Source organism: Tamandua tetradactyla, chromosome 8, assembly GCF_023851605.1.
Source record: "Tamandua tetradactyla isolate mTamTet1 chromosome 8, mTamTet1.pri, whole genome shotgun sequence".
Lineage (NCBI taxonomy): Eukaryota > Metazoa > Chordata > Mammalia > Pilosa > Myrmecophagidae > Tamandua > Tamandua tetradactyla.
The window spans coordinates 125659620-125681112 of NC_135334.1; the positions used below are offsets into that span (position 1 = coordinate 125659620).

Below are 21493 nucleotides of genomic sequence, written 5' to 3' on the forward strand. Positions count from 1 at the left end.
GTATGGGCATATGTACATGGGTAAAATATTTTTTTATAAAATCTTATTAAAATGGAGAATAAGGTAGGGCAGATATTTGCAGTGAATATTTCATATAAAAGCCAAGTTTCAAAGTAATTAAGTCACTTGAGTGAGGAAAGAGGTAGCTCTGAATTATTTTGTTTTCGTAGGAATTAACATTTGTGATAGATATTTTATTTTTGTTCCAAAATACATGTGGTTTGGTTCAATCCAGTGAATTTCTGAATAGATAAATAAATCTTCAAGAATCCTGATCATCTATAGACTTACAAAGATTTCTGGATTCTGGTACACAAAAAAGAGAGAAGTAAGAGTATAGAGCAGAACCAAGGACTTCAGAGTTTAGCCTACTCATCTCCCCAAGATGTCACTTCCTTTCTTTTCCTGCATTTTCTTTTCTCTGCAGATTTAATCTTTGTCAACTGCATTCTACCTCCAGCTTCTGATATGGTGATGAATACGACTGTGGCTGAATTCATTCTGTTGGGGTTGACCCAGGATGCTGGAAAGCAGAAAGCAATATTTGGGGTCTTCTTGATTCTTTACCTTGCAACACTTGTGGGAAACATTCTCATTGTGGTGACTATTAAGGCAAGCCGAACACTTCAGAGTCCCATGCACTACTTTTTCTTCTACCTGTCCTTTGCTGATGCTTGCTTCTCTACAACCACAGCCCCAAGGCTGATTGTGGATGCACTTCTTCAAAAAAAGATCATTTCCTACAATGAGTGCATGACCCAGGTCTTCACAGGCCATTTCTTTGGGTGCCTGGAGATCTTTGTGCTCCTTCTCATGGCCTTTGATCGTTATGTGGCCATTTGCAAGCCCTTGCGATACACGACCATCATGAGTCGGCGAGTCTGTGGTGTGCTGGTGGTTCTGGCTTGGATGGGATCGTGTATCCATTCTTCAGCACAGCTTTTCCTGGCCCTGAGATTGCCCTTCTGCAGCTCCAACGCCATTGATCACTATTTCTGTGACTTGCAGCCCTTGTTGAAACTTGCCTGCATGGATACTTACGTGATAAATTTGCTGGTTGTGTCTAACAGTGGAGCTATATGCATGGTGAGCTTCATGATATTGCTTATCTCCTACGGAGTTATTTTATATTCCCTGAGAAACCACAGTGCAGAAGGAAGGCGGAAGGCTCTCTCCACCTGTACATCCCATTTTATTGTGGTTGTCATATTCTTTGGTCCGTGTATATTCATATACACACGGCCACCAACCACATTTCCAGTGGACAAGATGGTGGCTGTGTTTTACACAACTGGGACTCCTTTCCTTAATCCTCTTATTTATACACTGAGGAATGCGGAAGTGAAAATTGCCATGAAAAAATTATGGTGTCGCAAGTGACAAGTTCAGTGGATAAATACCTTATGGGGAAAATAGTTTATATTTCTTTAACATGCTAATTTATGTTATATGAACAGGAAAGATAAAAATCCTTACTGAGAAATAATGAACAATCTTGCATGTCTCATAATCAATTGAATTTTTCCAGCATCTGACCATTGTGACATGAAAATTTTTCTATTTGTTCAAATTCTTATTCATAGAGAAATGTATTGCCTAACAACAGAATGACTTAAAATATATATGTGAACACTAAATTCCTTTCTAGATTTTATTTTATTCTCCTATAGAATTTATCAACATGAAGCCAGTTTATAAGAGAATGGACACTCCAAAAAATCAAGTCACTGTCTTGTTAACCTAAGGAGTAGAGAAGATATCCCTAGAAGATACTATTTTGGCAATTTTAGTCTGAGCCTGACTCATTGGGGATCCTCTATGGGTAGATATTCAACTTCCAATAAAATTTGGAATGTTTAGTGCCAATCTATCCTTTTCTTGGTAAGCTTTATGATCCTGTGGATGATGATGGAGCCTTACATTTGGATACCTTTAGCAGTACCAAACTTTCAATTGCCCTTTGACCCAGAGAGGAAGAATTGAGAATATTTGGCAGCTAGAATAAGCATAAGAAAATGATAGAAAAATAAGTCATGAAGAAAGAAAAATGTTGAAGAGAATTGATAATCTTTTTCCAGGGGAGAATAGGAGCTTTGTCTTTCATATATATAAGCACTCACTTTTTCCTATGGTCACATTTTCAGGAAGAAATGAAGTTTCAAGATATTTCTATGCCATGTACCTACAGAAACTTAACTTTGTCTTCCATCATGTTTGCTGTAGGTATCAGGAAGGAGGAAATAAGATATTTTTGTTTTAATAGAAAGTTTAACTCAAATTTCAGATTTTTGGAATTACTAAAGGATGACAAATTCAGCTCTAGTGTTTCTAAAAAAATGATGTTTTAGTTTTATATGAGAATGTTTTAAAATATATATTTCCATGTCATGTATAATATAATCTATATGTATTGTATGTACACACACACCAGCTCATAACCTCATAATCAAGTAATGACATGCTATATTGGCACTTAAGTTATTATTCCAATCACATTGGCACCAGCAAATGCTACTAGAAGTGATATTGCTGATGGGAAAAGAAAATGATGAACTTCTTAGGCAAATGAATCATTTTAGTCAACTGGAGGGAAAATATCAGCTCTTTCCTCCAAAGGATTACCAATAATTCAGATACTATATAGTAAACTGGTGATATAATAAATATTGAAATCTTAAAAGGTCATTCTCCAGAGCTGCCTGTACCATATTCACAACTGGAATTTTGTTTCTTATCCCCTCCAAATGAACTCTCAAAATTTTCCTGAATTTATGTCTTAAGGTTCTATTTTCAAAACATTTGAATCTAGTCATATAAAGAATATATTTAAATATATTCATTCTCACATGGGCAAGACATAAAGCAAATAAAACTTTAATTCTTGTTTCCCAATACTCCTTTATACCTAACAAGGTAGAAGATAGTTTTGTTAGTCAGGGTTTGTTCTAGTTTGCTAGCTGCCAGAATGCAACACACCAGAGACGGATTGGCTTTTAATAAAAAGGGATTTATTTTGTTGATTCTTCAGAGGAAAGGCAGCTAACTTTCCACTGAGGTTCTTTCTTATGTGGAAGGCACAGGATGGTCTCTGCTGGTCTTCTCTCCAGGCCCCTGGGTTCCAACAATTTTCCCTGGGGTGACTTCTTTCTGCATCTCCAAAGGCCTGGGCTGAGCTGCAAGTGCTGAGATGAGGAATTTCAAGCTGCTTAGGCTGTGCTACATTGCGTTCTCTCATTTAAGCACCAGCCAGTTAAGTCAAATGTCACTCATTGCAGCAGACATGCCTCCTAGCCGACTGCAGATGTAATTAGCAACAGATGAGGTTCACGTACCATTGGCTTATGTCCGCAGCAACAAAACTAGGTATGCTCACCTGGCCAAGTTGACAACTGAATCTAACTAACACAGGGTTCTTTAGAGAAACAAAACCAACAAGAGAGATCTATAAATATGAGATTTATAAAGGTGTCTCATGCAACTGTGGGGATGGAAGAGCCCAAAATCCACAGGGCAGGCTGTGAATCTGGTGGCTCCGATGAAAGGTCTGGATGAACTCCACAGCAGAGGCTTACTGACTGAAGAAGCAGTGAAAGAGTCTCTCCTTCCTCAAAAATCCTCACTTGATTGGATTATCTCATTGTGGGGACCCTTAGTTGATAGCAGATGTGATCAGCTACACACACAATCAGACTGATGATTATATACACCTGATTCAAAATACCCTTGCAGCAATGTTTAGACCAGTGCTTGCCTGACCAGACATTTAGGCATAATCATTTGGCCAAGTTAACACAGAACCTAATCAGCACAGTCCACCCCTTGTCAACTAGACAGCTATGCACATCACCTTGAAACATACTTAATTTCAAAATAGAGCACAATAACAGACATATGTTTCACCTGAGAATACTCAATTGCAAACTCATAACTTAATCAATTCCCTTATAAAAACCAAACCATTTCCAGTATATCACATTCCTGACAGCTTTGATGAACTATACAGAGAGATGTGAAATAGTACTCAAATTTCCACCAATGATTTTGTATACTTGTTCCTTATTTACAAAATTTTCTGAGTCAATCCCCACTGGAGGAGATCAAAGAGTCTCCTCTTGGTTCTTTGGAAGGAGATGACGAAGATGAGATCTCAGCCTCTCCTCAGTTTCTGATGGGGCATGTCTTGTCAACAAAAGCAATTTATTCCATTAGTGTCTGATTATAATATTGGCTGCCAGGTTTTTAGCTTCCTAACCTTGCTGTCACAAAATGGCAGGTGTCAATTTGATGAAAAGAAATGGTACTATTTCTCATCCAGATGAAGGAATTTAGCCCATATTGTAAAATGATGAAACCCTGCCTCTTTGCTTCTTCTAAATACTGATTATACTTGTGTCCTCTGGAGCATGATATATTTTAAACACATTTCCATGCACTGCTCAATTCAATGTGTAAAGACAGCTTTTATATTCTTCCATTTGGCATTCCTTTTATTCATTTAAACATATCCAGGAGATTAAAATATTTCTCACAGGTCAAGGTCTCCACATATTGACTATTCTTTTTCTGTAGCAAATGAGTGGATATGCTACATTTTGTCATTATTCTGTTGTGTCCAGTTTTTGCATGGTGATTGGCTTTGAGTACAATATGATCTGCAAAGAATGAGATGAAATTTCTCTGATGCACAAGAATAATGAGAGTTGCATGGAATATGCGTGAGCTCAATCTGAAGTCTAGAATTTAGCTCAACCAATTCACCCGAGTTCAGATGAACTCCTAGTAATCCACAGACATGGGCAAGAATTAAGTGCTTGTTGAATAAGTCATGAGTTTTGGACTGTCTTTCTACACAGCACTATTGAGCTTAAAATTTCCAATAATGGCACAGTCAAATTGTAGAAGTGGTATTTTTAAATCTGTCCTTCAATTTATAAAGTCTCCTGTTTATTTAACATGAGGCCGTTTGCAAGGAACAGTGAAAAAAAATCAACCTTGAGAGATTGGAAATGAGGAACAACAGGTAACTTTTATTATACACAAAACTTTTAATATACACATGAAATACACATAAAATATTCTAAATATATAAATGTGCAGCCAGCCTTCCTTCCCATATTTCTTCCATGGTTAATAAGTAGAAAGAGGTAAACATAACATTAACCGTGCTTGAAGAGGAAGAGCGTTAACCAAAGATCAAAACAAGCCATGTCTAAACAGACTCCTGAAAGCACTGTCTCCTTTCCCAAGAAACCAAACAGGGAATTTTCCACAATCAGTAATTTAATTAGCTACTGGCAAATGTGGTCTACATATTCATTGACAACAGGCTTCTTAAAATAAGCACCAAAATTGAACACTTGCTTATCCAGCTGTAGACATCTACTTATCTTTACCTTCATAAATTAGATAATCACACCAAGAGTTTATTGCCACGAGGCCAACAGCAAAACTAGACTGACTTGATCACTAATATCTTTCTTGTCTCATTTTAAATATAATTTTTTCTTATGTGCTTCCCCTTGGGGTTCTAAGTTTCTTAGTTTTTCATATAGTACACATGTTGAATTTATGAAGGGTAAAGCAGTTATTGAAATCTTTACTGCTTATAGTTAATTCCTGCAAATGGACTCCTGACCCTAAAAGTTTTTGCCTTCCTGTCGTACATAGGGTAGTCACACATTAAATGCATAAAATTCATCTGTTTAATGGATGCTGATATTACAGAGGAAGGAAGGAACACCAGAAAATTTCAGTTTTGCTTTTTCCCACATTTGCAAGCTTGGTGAACTTTTAACAATTTCCTGGGCCTTAGTTATGCTCCTCCTGAGAGAATGACATTAGAAGTTCTTGGTGGTCCCCATCGAGTTCAATAACTTAAGGTTTCTTGTACAAATGAAAGAATCCCTTCATAAACCAGAGGTGACTTTCAATATTCCAAGTTTCAGTCACTCCAACTATTTTCTTTTTACAGTGTCACTTATTTCTTCCTTGTGTGAGGGTCTGCCTGAGTGGAAGGTAACAGTTTTGCATAGCTTGAATGGCAAAAGAAAAGCTCAAAATAAGCAATATGTATTGTAGACAGTATATTAGTCAGGGTTCTCTAGGGAATAAAACCAACAGGAGATATCTGTAAATAAGAGATTTGATAAAAGTGTCTCATGCAACTGTGGGTCTGTGGAAGTCCAAATTCTCTAGGGAAGTACTTGAGCTGGCTACAGCAATGAAACCTTCAATGAATTCCCCAAGAGAGTCTTGCTGGCTGAAGTACGGATGAATGTTCTCTCTTATGACTACTGAAGTCATCATATGCCCCTTAAAATTCATCAACTGATTGTATTAAGTCAAGTTGATTGGATTTTCTCATTGAGGAAGACACTCTCCCCTTACTTTACTCTCGATGCAATCAGTCAAGGATGCATGGCCTGCTCACTAAGACCACTGCCCCTCAGGATGAGCACAGCGAGTAAACATCCCAAGAGAATTCTCAGAGAGCCAAGTGACAGTAGCACACAGCATGTGGCCTTTGTAGCCTCATCACTGAAAAGGAAACATAGGATAAACTTGGACATGTTTAATGTCCCATGGCTCCTGTGGAATTGATAACTTAGAAGGGTAGTTAATATACTGAAACATTAAAATTTTTAAAAATATTGATTTATTTGCATTCATCCATTCACTTCTTCAATAACTATATATTGATTATTTAGTATGATTCAGTTTTTCAACTTGGTGCTAACAATACAACAATGAATAACATACACACAGTCTCTATCCACCCAGAACGTATAGTGTATTAGTGTGAATATTTAATAAAATAATAGTGCAAATAATTAATTGAAATTGTAATAAATGACATCTCATACTTATCATGAGCAACGCAGTGCACATTAAAAGATGAAACGTCTTTTCATGTCAATTTTGAAATGTAATTTCAATATTATGCTTTAAGAATGGCTTTTAAATTTCTTGCATGTATTAAACAGCAATGAGGTCATCGATCATTCAAGGGTAGAAAAGCCACAATATATTCTAAGTATTTCCCATTGGCTACCACTATGTGTTGTCCTGAAATGCAGCAATGTCTTCAGAGTTCAATGGGTTCATGATTTTGTCATTGGACCCAGGGTGACAAGCTCAGAAAGATCCTTCAGAACATTTTCCCAGCATTAAAAATAATTCATAGAAAAAAGCAGATCTTTCGTGTCATAGTCAGGTTCATGTGTCAACTTGGCCAAGTGGTGGTACCTGTTTGTCTGGTTGGGCAAGTGCTTGCTGGCCTGTCTGTTGCGATGAGGACATTTCATACAACTAGATCATGATCATGTCAGCTACATCCACAGCTGATTCCATTCATAATCAGCCAAAGGGGAGTGTCTTCTGCAATGAGTGATGCTTAATCTGATCACGGGAAGCCTTTTAAGGAGGAGAAGAGACAGGCTCTTCCTGCTTCAGCCGAGGATACTCTCCTGTGGAGTTTGTCCAGACCCCCCATTGGAATCGTGGGCTTCACAACCTGCCATGCATATTTTGGACTCTCCTTTCCTTTGGTCACGTGAAACACTTTTATAAATTTTATATTTGTGAGTGTTCCCTGTTGATTCTGTTTCTCTAGAGAACCCTAACTAATACACTATGCTCAAAGCAACCTAGGCTTTCTTTATCAAGTCCATTACAGTTCTCTCAGAATCTTCCTTTTATACATTTGAAAAGACATTTGAACGTTTTTAGTATTTGCAAACTCAGTTGCATACCACTTCTCTGATACCAAAATCTCTTTCAGTTCGCTAATGCTGTTGGAATGCAATATGCCAGAAATGGATTGGTTTTTATAAAGGGGATTTATTAAGTTGCAAGTTACCATTCTGAAGCAGTGAAAATGTCCAAATTGAGGTATTAACAGGAGGATGCCTTCACTCAAGAAATGCTGAGCAGGCCAGGGTTCTCTGTCACTTAGGAAAGCACATGGTAACATATGCTGTCCTTTTTTCTTGGCTTTTGGTTTCAATACTTTTCTCAGCTTCTGGGGTCTCCTGGGGCACCTTCCTTCTGCATCTCCAAATGTCTGTGCCTCTTGGTTTCATCTATCTCTCTCTCTCTCTTCTCTTTGTTGACTCTGCATTTTCTCTCTCTCTCTCTCTCTCTCTCTCTCTCTCTCTCTCTCTCTCTCTGTTTCTTTCTCTCTTCGTTTAAGGACTCCAGTAAATTAATTATGTACAACCATGGATGGGAGGGGATGCATCACCATGGAAATAATCTAATCAAGAACCCCACCCCTCAAAGAGTCTGCACCCACAACATTGGGTTAAAAGAGCAGGGCTTTTCTGGGGTACATAGCAGTTTCAAACCAGCAGAGAAAAAATCACTGGGACTGTATAACAGTGACAAACTGAGGTTGACAATGGTGGTGATTAAATGAAGAATCATTACAAATTTTTTACATGAGGGAGAGCAAATGAAAGACAGTAATACAAAGTGTTAAAAATTGGATAGTATATTGGAAAAATACAATCAATGCAAAATTAGGTCTATAGTTAACTGCAACAATGCAATATGCCCCCATTAAATGTAACAAAGATAACATACCAAATCTAAATATCAATACGAAGGGGATATAAAAGAGGGGTATTGGACTCTTGGTGTTGTTATTGTTGTTTCTCATTTTTGTTTTGTTTTATTTAATTTTTTATTCTTTTCTCTCAGTCTTCTTCTTTCTTTGGGGATGAAATGGAAATGTCCTCATAGAGATTGTGGTGGTGAATGCATAACTATACGTTTACACCAAGAATTGTTGATTATTTACCTATGATGGATTATATGTTGTGTGAAAAAGCACTGTTCAAAAATAAACTTACAGATACAAGTGCTGGATAAAACCCAGAGAGAAAGTTGAACCTGTTCACTGTTGGTAGGGAAGTAGAATAGTGCAGCCCCTCTGGAGGGAAGTGTGATATTTCCACAGGAGGCTGAGTATAGCATGATGATCTTGTAATCCTGTTATTAGATGTACATTTGGAAGAACTGAAAGTAGGGGCATGAATGACATTTGCACACTGGTGTTTATGGCAGTAGTATTCACTAATTGCAATGGATGGATGTGGTCTCAGGGTATGTAACTGAAGAATGAAATAACAAACTGTGGCATATAAACATAATAGAAAATTCAGCAGCTGCAAGAAAGAATGAAGTTGTGGGGCATGCAACTAGGTGAATGAAAGTGGATTAGTTTGCTAAGCTGCTGGAATGCAATATAACAGAAATGAAATCATTTTTTAAAAAGAGAATTGATTAAGTTGCAAGTATACAGTATGAAGGCTGAGAAAATGTCCAAATTAAGGCTCCAAAAAGAGATCACCCTCACTCAAGAAAGGCTAATGACATCTAGAACACCTCCTAGGAAGGCATGTGGCTGACATCCGCTGGTTGCTTGCTCTGGGCTCTGTTGCTGCCAGCCTGTGATGTGTAGGGGTTATCACTTGGCCTCTCTGGGGCTGGGTTTCATCTCTTGGCTTCCCTTGGCTCTCTCCAGGTTCTGGCTTGCTTAGCATCTCACAGGAAGGCACACATGGCCACATCTGCTGGGCTCTGCATTTCCAAACGTCTGGGTCTCATGTTGGCTCTATCTGCTCTGTCACTTATGTTCTGCAAACATCTGCACTGGCTCTTATCTGAGGTTTCTTCAAAATGTTTCCCCTTTCAAGGGACAACAACTTGAATGCACAGAATCACAATTCCCTCTAACCAAACAGCCACATCTACAACTGAGTGTGTCACATCTCTGTGGAGATAATCAAATCAAAATGTTTCAGTCCTACAGTATTGAATTAGGATTAGAAGAAATGGCTACCCCCATACGATTAGATCAAGGTAAACACATGGCTTTTCTGGGGTACATAATCATTTCAATCCAACACATTCTATCCTCTGGACACCCCAAAAGACATTCTCCTTCAGTATATAAAATACACTGACTGGCTGGGCCACAGTGGCTCAGCAGGCAGAGTTCTCACCTACCAAGCCAGAGACCCGGGTTCATCTCCTAGTGTCTGCCATGCAAAAAAAAATAATAGTACATTGACTCCATTAAAGTATCATAGAGCCTTAAAATATGTTGGTAACCATACAAATAGCATACAAAGTAAAAAACAGTATAAAATCTCATAAAAGTCAGCTACAGACATGGTCTGTCATAAAGCATAAGTCTCTGGCTCTGGACCTGTGAACCTCAGAACAAGTTAACTCCTGGCAATATAAAAAGAGGGACAGTAATAGGATACATGTTTTCATTGTCACAGGGTGAAATCAAAAGGTAAACATGGGTCACCAGACTTAAACAGTTCCAACAACCCACAGGGCAAACTCCATTGGATTTCAAAGTTATCCTTGGAACTTTAGAAAGCAGCATCCCCACTCTTTCCAAGGACCACTTTCCAAATGGCCATGTGCTCTCCAAATGCTATTGTGAGTTTTCCAACACTTGGTAATGTTGTGGGAACCATGTTTCTCTCAGTTTCACCCTCTCCAAGACATTGGGAAAGCATCTTGGATCTCTTCCATCTCTGAGGCACACACTCAATCCCTCCAGAAAAATGGGTTAGCAGCCAGGCTCCCTCTAATCCCCAAAGAGTATGCACCATCTTCTCTGTGTCCTGGGGCACCATTACAGAAGGAAGACCATCTGCTTTCAGGACAAACTCATCCTCTCTGTGTGGGTCTGCCCTCCTGGCCTGAGATTTCCTGACTCCAGACCTTAGCTTCTGTTTTCTGCCTCTGAAGTCCTTTTCTCTTCAATCTGTCCCTTTTAGTCCAGATTGGCAGTGTTACTATTTATACAGATCACCCAATACTCTTGTTGGTTTTCTATGTAGTATGCAGGGATCATGGCCATCAGGAATAAGTAGTTTCACAACGCTTTCTGGATAACTCCATCTCTAATCCTGGCTTTTTCTGAAATGGATGACTGCTTCTATGTGCTTGAATCTTCACTTGGGGTCGTATTCACTGAAGTATCATTTTATGGAAGCCCAGAAACGATCAATTTATGTTGGCATTGTATCCAAGAACTCAGTTTCCAACTTATCTCTTTTCTGCTTTATTTTACTATATGCTGCAAGAAGAAGCCAGACTACCCTTTCCACATTTCATTTGAAAATTTCTTTTGCTAAATATACAAGTCATCACCCACTTGTTCTGCTTTCCACCCACAAGAAACATGTTCCTTCCAGCTTGCAATGACAAATTCATCTTTTCTTTCTAAAGCCTCACTGGAGGTAGCTTTAGAATTCACATTCCTACTAACAGTCTCTTCAAAATATTCTCAGCCTTCTCTATCAATATCCTCACAATATTTCAAAAATCTTCCTCTTATCCATGTGAAAAGCTGTTCCAACATGTTTGATATTATCAAAATGCAGTAGCACCCCACTCTCAGTATTAAATCTGTTTTAGTTTGTTAAACTGCCAGAATGCAACATATTAGAAATGGAACAGTTTTTTTAAAAGCAATTTATTAATTTGCAAGTTTTCATTTTTAAGGCCAAGAAAATGCCCAAATTAAGGTACCAAGAAGAGGATACCTTCACTCAAGAAAGGCTGATGCCATCTGGAACACCTCTATCAGCTAGGAAGCCATGTGGCTGACATCTGCTGGTCCGTTGCTCCTGGGCTCCATTGCTTCCAACCTCTGTTTCCCATAGAGGTCATTCACTTGGCCTCTCTGAGTCTCAGTTTCATCTCTTGGCTTCCCTTGTCTCTCTAGATTCTAGCTTGCTTAGCATCTCATGGGAAGGCACATAGCAATGTCTGGTGAGCTCTGCATTTCCAAACAACTGGGTCTTGTGTTGGCTCTGACAGTTCTGCTCTCCAAGAATCTGCATTGGCTTCTGTCTGAGGTTTCTTCAAAATGTTTACCCTTTTAAAGGATCAGTAACTAATCAAGACCCACCTTGAATGGGTGAAATCACATAGCCATCTAATCAAAACGTCACACCTACAATTGGGCATGTCACATCGCCGTGGAAATAATCAAACAAAAAATTTCTGCCCTTCAGTATTGAATGAGGATTCAAAGAAATGTCTGCCCTCATAAAATTAGATCTGTATGAAAACATGTCTTTTCTGACATGCATACTAATTTTAAACCAGCACCAACCTTGAGGACAGTATGTTGAGTGAAATAAGCCAGAAATAAATGACATGTTTGACAATGTATCATTAATAGGGACTAACTATAGTGTACAAACTCTGAGAATTGAATCTGAGAACACAGGTTATCAGGTACAGGCATATTGTAAAGTTCTGAGATTTTAAGCTCTTGCAGAAGTTACATCTATTCTGTAGTAGCAATGGTTACTTCTTAACAGGGAACTGAGCTGTTATGTATAACTTGGTTGTTCCCTGGAATTTAGGTATCTGTGTGACACCTGAAACTCAGGGATAGAGTTCTACAGCTATGAAAGTCAACATTACCCCATAGAACAACTGTTTAAAAATGTGGAAAAGTGATCAGTCTTCAATTAGATATATGAATGAGGTTGATCTGGTCAGGACTAAAATAAATCAGACTAAGTGGTAAAGGATGATATTACTGTTTTAAACTTCAACTTCTGTGTGAGACCAAAGGAAGAGATGTTTATTTGGTGCAAAATTCATATTTTCTTTATCATGCTATCTAATCTAACTTGTGTGTTCAGTTTATTCAACCACTATAATTATACGGAACCTTGAAGCCTGCATGAGCTCTTGTTGGTTTGTGCAGTTTAATGTGATGCCCTGATTTCATCCCAGGGTATTTTTGGTAGAAGATAAAATGTATTGGAAAAGTCCCACTGAGGGGTTGGGGAAAAATGGGGAAATATTAAACTTTCTCACCTGGGGGTTTCCTTACATTCTCACAAGTATTGGTGACTGCCAATTTAATAGGCCAAGGCTTGGATCTTGGTCCCTGCCCTTATGCAGTTTATTTCTACAAAGAAGAGGTTAAATCTACTTATAATTATGCCTAAGAGTCACCCTTACCCTAAAGGGCCTCTTTTATTGCTCAGATGTGGCCTCTCTCCCTAAGCCAACTCAACATGTGAACTCACTGCCTGTCCCCTGACATGGGACATGACAGCCAGGGGTGTTGATATGCCTGGAACATGGCTCCCAGAGATGAGCCTGGACCTGATGTCATCGGATTAAGGAAAACTTCTTGACCAAAAGGAGGAAGGGAAATGGGACAACTAAATTTTCAGTGCCTGAGAGATTTCGAATACCATTTGAAGGTAATTCTGGAGTTTATTCTTATGCATTATATAGATACCCCTTTTTAGTTTTTACTGGATTAGAATTGATAGGAAGAAATACCTGAAATTCTTCCAGTGTAATCCAGTAGCCTTGATTCTTGAAGATGATTGTATGATACCTTTCACAGTGTGACCTTGTGTTTGCGAAAACCTTGTGACTGATACTCCCTTTGCACAGTATCTGGATAGACTGTGCGAAAAAGGCAAAAACAATACATAAATAATAAGGAAATATGGAATTTTCTAGGTATACTTTTACAGTTTTTGGAGTAATAAATATGTTCAAAAATTGATTGTAAACCCTGTTTACACAATATGTTGTATAAATACATTTAAAATTAAAGAAGAAAAAATCTTCAGATATAGATATCAGAGTTTCTTAAATTCTAAATATTCAACACTATCTTAAATACCATTTTGTACCTTTTTTGCTGTAAAATATGACATATAAATAAAAACAAAAATAAAAAGATTATAACGTGTATACAAAGCAAGGAAAGATAAAAGCGATAATTTTCAAAGAACATTTCAACAGCAGTTACAGAACAATCTCAGATTTTGTATGACCTACCATACCCTCAACTCATACTGTTAAATCTAGCTGCTTCCAAACACTGGAGGCTTTACCAGAGTAATAATAACAAAATCATACAACATCTGTCCTTCTGTGTCTGATTTATTTCATTCAGCATTATGTCCTCAAGTTTCATCTGCACTGCCATGTTTTGGAACATCATTTTCCTTACTGCTGCATAATATTCCATCATCTGTATACACCACATTTTTTTATCCACTCATCTCTTGATTGGCAACTGGATTGTTTTTTCCTCTTGACAATTGTGAATAATGCTGCTGTGAACATAGGTTTGCAAATTTCTGTTTATGTCACTGCCCTCACCCCTTCTAGGTATTTTATATGGAAAGGGAAGAGACCCTGAATAGCTAAAGATATCCTAAATAAGAAGAGCCAAGTTAGAGCACTATCACTTCCTGATTTTAAAGCTTCCTATAAAGCCACAGTGTTCAAAACAGCACGGTACTGGCATAAAGATAGCCAGACTGACCAATGGAATAGAATTTAGAGTGCAGAGATTGACCACCAAATTTATGGACATTGGATCTTTGATGAAACCCCCAAATGCACTGAATTGGGACAGAACTGTCTTTTCAATTAATAGGCATATTGAACTGGATTTCCATAGCCAAAAGAATGAAAGAGGACCCTGACCTTATACTCTGTTCAAAAATTAATTCAAAATAGATTAAAGACCTAAATATAAGAGCCAGTACCATAAAACTTCTGGAAGAAATGTAGGGAAACATCTTTAAGATCTAGCAATAGAAAGTAGCTTCTTAAACTTTACACCTAAAGCACAAGCTGTGAAAGAAAAAATAGACAAATGGTAACTCCTTAAGATCAAGAACTTCTGTACCTCAAAGGACTTTGTTAAAAAGTGAAAAGGCAGCCAACTCAATGGGAAGAAATATTTGGAAACCACATATTGGATAAGGACTTGATATCCTGCGTACATAAAAAAATTATACAGCTCACCAACAAAAGAACAAACAACCCAATTATAAAATAGGCAAAGGAAATAAATATTCACTTTTCTTCAGAGCAGATACAGATGGCCAAAAAGTACATGAAGAGCTTCTCATCTTCATTGGCTATAAGGGAAATGCAAATTAAGATGACAACGGGATATCACCTCACACTTATCAGAATGGCTGTGAATAAACAATTGGGGAAATAAAAATGCGGGAGAAGATGTGGAGAAATTGGAATACTTATTCACTGTTCCTGGTGATTCCTCAGAAAACTAAATATTGAGTTGCCCTATGACCCAAAAATGCAAATTATTTTTAATCTTCTTCCCAGATTACTCTGGGATGTATTAGGGCATCACAACAACCTGTGCAAACCCAGAAGATCACACGCCCCATTCAAGGTTCCATGTAATTATGGAATTAGAATAAGGTGACCATATAAGTTATAATATAACACTATAATCTGATAGTGTGCTAAAGAAAATATAATTTTGCCTCAGATAAGTATCTCTTCCATTGGTCGCATACAGAAGTTGAAGTTTTAAAGTACAATCGATAGCATCCTTAACCCTTTAGTCTGATTTATCTTAGTCCTATCTTGGTCAGCTTCATTCATATCTCTAATTGAAGTCTGATCATCTTTTCCACTTCTTTTCTTTTTTTAATTTTTGCGTGGGCAGGCACTGGGAAATGAACCCACATATCCAGCATGGCGAGAATTCTGCCTGCTGAGCCACCATGGCCTCTTTTCAGCTTTTTAAGCAATGCTGTATGGGGTACTGCTGACTTTTATAACTGCAGAACTCTATCCCTGAGTCTCAGGTGTCATACAAATACCCAAATTTCCAGGGAATGGACAGGTTATACACAAATATCTCAGCATCTCAGAATTTAGAAAAAAGAATGACAACTCCAGGATAGAGGTGGCTGTTGTAAAAGCTTACAATCTAGGAATATTTACAATATGCCTTCACCTGATAACTTAGGCTCTCAAATTCAGTTCTCACAGTTTGCACATTATACTAGTGAGGTTTTACTAGTAAGGCATAATAATATTGGTCTTTTCATTTCTGGCTTATTTCACTCAACACACTGTCCTCAAGGTTCACTCACCTAGTTGCATACCTCTTTGCCCTCACATTGTCTGAGCTGAGTGGCTCATTGGACAATCCTTCAGAACTGGGTTGGAATTTAGGGTTTCATTGGAGTTGCTGGGGCTGGAATTTTCCTTAGAACATTTAAACATTTGTAGGAATTACTATAAATAATCAAGTGCAGTAGAAATAGGAAACTTAAACACATACTTTTCCAAATGAAAACCTGTGGGAATGGAGCTGACCTTGGAGGCATTCCACTCTGTCAGCACATGAACAGTTTCTTCCATAAAAGAGATTTTGCCACTCTCTTTTATGGAATTGAGTGAATTGAGAATCTTCCACTTTTTCCCACAAACACTCCTGTGCCATAGACCATGATCTTCTCCAACCTGTTGTCTCTTGGGAGGAACCACGTGAAGTTGGGCCACAGGGAGAGGCCCTCTCTGTGTAAACTCCCCACTCCCCACAACCTCCTATGAGAGAAGGTGTCATAAATCACAATAAAGTATAGTTTGCATGTTTTATCCAGAATTCATATGATTCACCTGCTAAGTACGTTTTAATCCAAGATATGAACAACATACTTCATTGGAAGCTATATATTTGCTCAACTTAGCTCATAGGTGATAACCTTTCCATTAGTCTATGATATTTTGTTCATTTCTCCATCAATAATATTTTCTTCATTTCTCCTTCTGAAGACTGACCTGATAGGATCTGTGATCATTTGGTCTCCTGCAAAACACTAGAGCCCTTGAAGAGGATTTCCAAAAGGAAAGGTGATTGTAGGTCCTGTGTCCTAAACATTCCCTGGCTTCCACACAAAAGTACATTATCTCTCAAAAGCCACTCTGGTCCCAGAAAGGAGGGTACTGTACCATGGTGTTCAGGACAACCCACAAGTTTTCTATTCTTGGGGGTCCCCACACTTGAAGAATTTAAGGTTAATGATGATGTTTCAGGAACAGTGTATATTTAAGGCTGCTTCTACACCATTGTTCCAAGTGGTTAGGACACGTGGTTACCATTGCTCATGGTCCACAATGTCATATCTCTCCAGTTTGGGGGGAATTGTTAGTGCTGGGGATTGGAGGAAAGCTGTGAACTCTGGTGAAAGCTTGGTCAGATCATCATTTGAAAATACTTTTCTCACCTCTAGCCTACCTATCTTTTTGTATATATCCCCTGCTACTTCTTCTTTCCTGCTCTCTGCTCATTATCACTCTGTTATTTCCTTCTCTGACTTCATTGTCTCTTTGTTCTTTCCTTGCTTCATTGTTATCCATTATGTATCTAGTTTGATCCTTTGATATTTTTCCCGTCATGAATGTTTATTAAACTCGATTGTAGTAAAAGGGCAGGAAATTAAAGTATTCACTGGCATCCTACTTTGTTGCTAATGAATTCTCTTTCCTGGGAAACAATCTGTGTGGATTGTTGGAATTTACAGTTTATATAACTAATAGATATTAGAAGGAGTACCTATAGAGTAACATTATGTCCTAATTTCAGACCAACTTTTCTAGACTTAACTTTCTATATCACAGTTCAACTCATACATGTAAAAAGAACAAGGCAAATGGCTAAACTTAGCTTACAAGAAAATTTCCAGGGCAAATGAAATTATAAGTATAAAAATCTACTTAAGTTTTGAGGTCATAGCACAAGAACAATATTTAATTTAGGATCATGTTCGGTTCATAAATATTAAATAAATCCCATAGTACTATAGGCACACAGGGGTTTGGGTATATGTTTATTAACTGGAAAAAAGAATACTTGGGACTAGTTTAAAATGTTTGGGACCATATATAATTTGAACTGGTTAAAATATCTGCAGATAATTTAAAAATAAGGATGTTAAAGAAGAGAGAATTGTATGATCCAGTATTTGACCCACCGTTGCCCCAAATCAGACAGGTCAGAGAGTCCAAGAATGTTAAGAAATAAGGACTGAAAAAAATTATAAAACTGAGGTGGTGTTGATTTGTGGTAAGGCATTCATTTTGTTCAACCACTGCGTTCATACCATGACATCCTAAAACCTTCCCTTTGCTTATTTAAAGGGAGATAAATAGTATAACATGAACTGGCTGTCATGGCTGTCCATTGTCTGCCCACAAACCTTGTCTCTTAAAACTTTTAAAATAAGAGTGTAACTTTCTTGGAGGTCATTTCTATGTTTACTTGAAGCATTGTGTACTTCTCCCATTCTTATATTTTTTTTCTCACATTTCTCACCTACTTTGTTCCTTTCCTTACAGCCAAGAATACATTTTTTGACTATAGCTTTCATTAATAACCTAATGAACAGAAATTGAGTAATATTTCATTCATTTTCTATTTTATACTTACAAAAGATTATAGAAACTGCCATTCAGAATTTCTAGTTTAATAGTATAATTAGTGTTATCATATTGAGCTAATATTATTTCAGTCAGGCTGCAAGAATATTCAGATTTTATTTAGATAAAATAAATTTATTGAGTATTTAGACATTTTGAGTTATGACTTTTGAAATGTTTTTGTCAGTGTAAATAGATAGATGTTTATTGAATACCTGATTTCCAGAAAATGTAGTTGGAAACTTGAGTTTCACACATTTAAAATCATAATTCTACTTTTCCCTCAGTTTTAAGCCTTCAGTGACCAGTTTTGCATTCTCTAATAATCTCTTTACTTTTTGAACCATAATTCATTTGACATAATCCTGTACAATTGCATGTAATTCCTGCATAATTAATGTTGTTTTATAGACATATGTTATCCTTCCAATTCAACTGAAGGAATTTGAGGATATCTTTCCATGACGTCTACAACAGATCTGAGGAATTTCTTAGCACAAATATGATAATTAACTTGATGGAGTTATTGACTCATTGTTGGATTAGTAATTAGTCAGATGAGGAAAATATCTCAAAACTAATACTAAAATAAATTCCAGATTACCTGAGATTAATATTAAACTGTAAAGAAATAATATAAGACAATGTAAAATTTTTAACTTTGCTAATAGCAATAATGTATTAAACTACAAAGGGAAAAAGTTTTGACAGGGTTTACTCTATAAGAATGACCAAAAAAAATAATGCCTCAATAATGAAGGGTATTTGAAATTCATTGGACAAAGTTATACATAATTTAGAACAGAAGAAATGTATGAAGTACAAATCTACAAAAATATGCTATCATTGGCAATCAAAGAAACTAATGTCGTTGTCATGGTCAGGTTCATGTGTCAATTTGACCAGGTGGTGGTGTCTCTTTGTCTGGTTGGGCAAGTGCTTGCCTGTCTTTTGCTATGAGGACATTTCATAGAATTCAATCATGATCACATCAGCTAGATCCACAACTGATTTCATTTGTAATCAGCCAAGGGGAGTGTCTTCTTTAATGAATGATGCTTAATCTAATCACTGGATGCCTTTTAAGGAGGATTCAGAAGAGACAGGCTCTCTTCCTGCTTCATCCAGTGAGCCTCTCCTGTGGAATTCATCCAAACTCTCCATCAGAATCATCAGTTTCACAGCCTACTCTACAGATTTTGGACTCTATGTTCCCACAGTTATGTGAGACAATTTTATAAATTTCATATTTACAAATATTTCCTATTGATTCTGTTTCTCTAGAGAACCCTAACTAACACAACCTGGTACCAGGAGTGGTTCTTAAGAAACAGAATCTTAAAAATGGGTTTTATGAATGGTTTTCTACTCTGACTGGACTCAAAGGAACTAAGTACTCTGATTTCCATAATCAGAATAACATTGCCAGTCTATGGGGTGAGTTGGCAAAAGAGATAGTGAAAATATCAGCATTCGATTCTTCTAATGCTTCACTTATACGGAGCCAGACCTTGGGGGATAATGGTTTTGACACCTTAGAGAATTTGTGTAAAGAGGAAGTACAAAGAAGTTGGTGGGTTGTTGTTACATACACTGGATACATTAAGGAGTAAAAAGGATGGGCTTAAGGCTTCAAATGAGAAGTTTAAGCACCGTCCGACAGATGTAGATGTTGCTGTGAGTGTCCTGAAGGAAAATATTATTTCCTGTAGCCATAGACTTGAGATCTCTGAAAATCAGACTCAAAATCTTATTGTTAGAGTAGGAAGTTTACAACATAAACTGAAATCTCAGTGTTGCATGATGTCGGCCATTAAAGTGAGGACATTGATGGGAAAGAAGTAGGATCCTGAAAAATGGGACAGTGACATATGGATTGATAATGATGTCAGTGGAGAGATTGAAACCCTAGGTCATGTTGATTCTTCTCTAGATAACCCTGTAATAGTCTGCCTTGAAGACATAGCCACCCCCCCATCTGCCTTGAGGAGTTGGCCACCCAACCTCCACCTGAAGGGATTAGCCCTAGCGTGATTAATCCTATTTCACGTATGAAACTGCAAATGAATGCCCTGAAGCAAATTGCTTGGAAGATACATCTAATTCTTTTTGTGACCCATCCCCACCACCCTCATTTCTTCCAGACCTATAACTAGACTGAAGTCACAACAGGCCCCTAAAGTCACAAAGTAACTGTGTGAGTTTTCCAACTTATATAGCAGAAATCAGGGGAATATGTGTGGCAATGGATTTTAAGGGTGTGGGATAATGGTGGGAGGAATATAAGGCTGGATCAGGCTGAACTTATTGATATGTCTCCACCAAGCAGAGATTCTGCATTCAATGTTGTTGCCCGAGGGGTTAGAAAAGACATTAACAGTTTGGTTGGTTGGTTGGCTGAAACAATGATCAAAAGATGGCCAACATTACCTGAGGCTGAAATGCCAGAACTGCCATGGTGTAATGTAGATGAAGGGATCCAGAGGCTTAGATAGGTCAGAATGTTAGAGAGAATTTTTCATCCAAAGCCTGCTCTTACACCCCAGGAATGTCTAGAGCATGCACCTTTTACCAGAACAGTGAGAAATAAATTTGTAAGACTAACGCCATTATCCCTAAAGAACTCTGTAGTGCTCTTCTCTGTAGGTCAGATATAACTGCAGGAACTGCTGTTACTGAGCTGGAATCCTTAAACACAATGGGAATGACAGGATCTTGAATTGGCAGAAGCCTGGTGGCAGGACTTAATCACCAAAGACAGGGTGGATGTTGCTATTATAGTAGTCAGCAAACTCAAAGCAGAAGTCAAAATAATCTGACTTTTTGTAACTCACATCTAACTTGAATTACAAAAACAGAGAGTCACAGTCCCTTAATCAATTTCCAAACTTGAGACAGTTTACAGACCTAGAGCCCCATGAATCAATGGGAGTCCAGGTCTTTTGGGGGGAGAACCCTGTTACACTGCCACAAATCTCTGTTGGTAATCTTCCTCCAAGCCTTTCCCGAGGAGACTGATGGCCTTTTACCAGTGTAACTGTGCATTGGGGAAAAGGAAACAATCAGATATTTTGGGGATTATTAGACACTAGTTCAGAAGTGACACTCATTCTGGGAGACCCAAAATGTCATTGAGGCTCACCAATCACAGAGCAGCTTATGGAGATCAGGTGATCAATGGAGTTTTAGCTGAGGTCCATTTCACAGTGGGTCCAAGTGG

The 21493-nt window shown here is 37.7% G+C and overlaps 1 protein-coding gene across 1 annotated transcript; it reads left to right on the forward strand.

Moving 5' to 3' along the window:
* The first annotated feature begins 468 nt into the window (after nucleotides 1-468).
* Nucleotides 469-1380, forward strand: LOC143643806 (olfactory receptor 4C11-like). Its single transcript, XM_077112313.1, has one exon. It carries the CDS (start codon nucleotides 469-471, stop codon nucleotides 1378-1380), a length of 912 nt encoding a protein of 303 aa, XP_076968428.1.
* Nucleotides 1381-21493: the final 20113 nt, after the last annotated feature.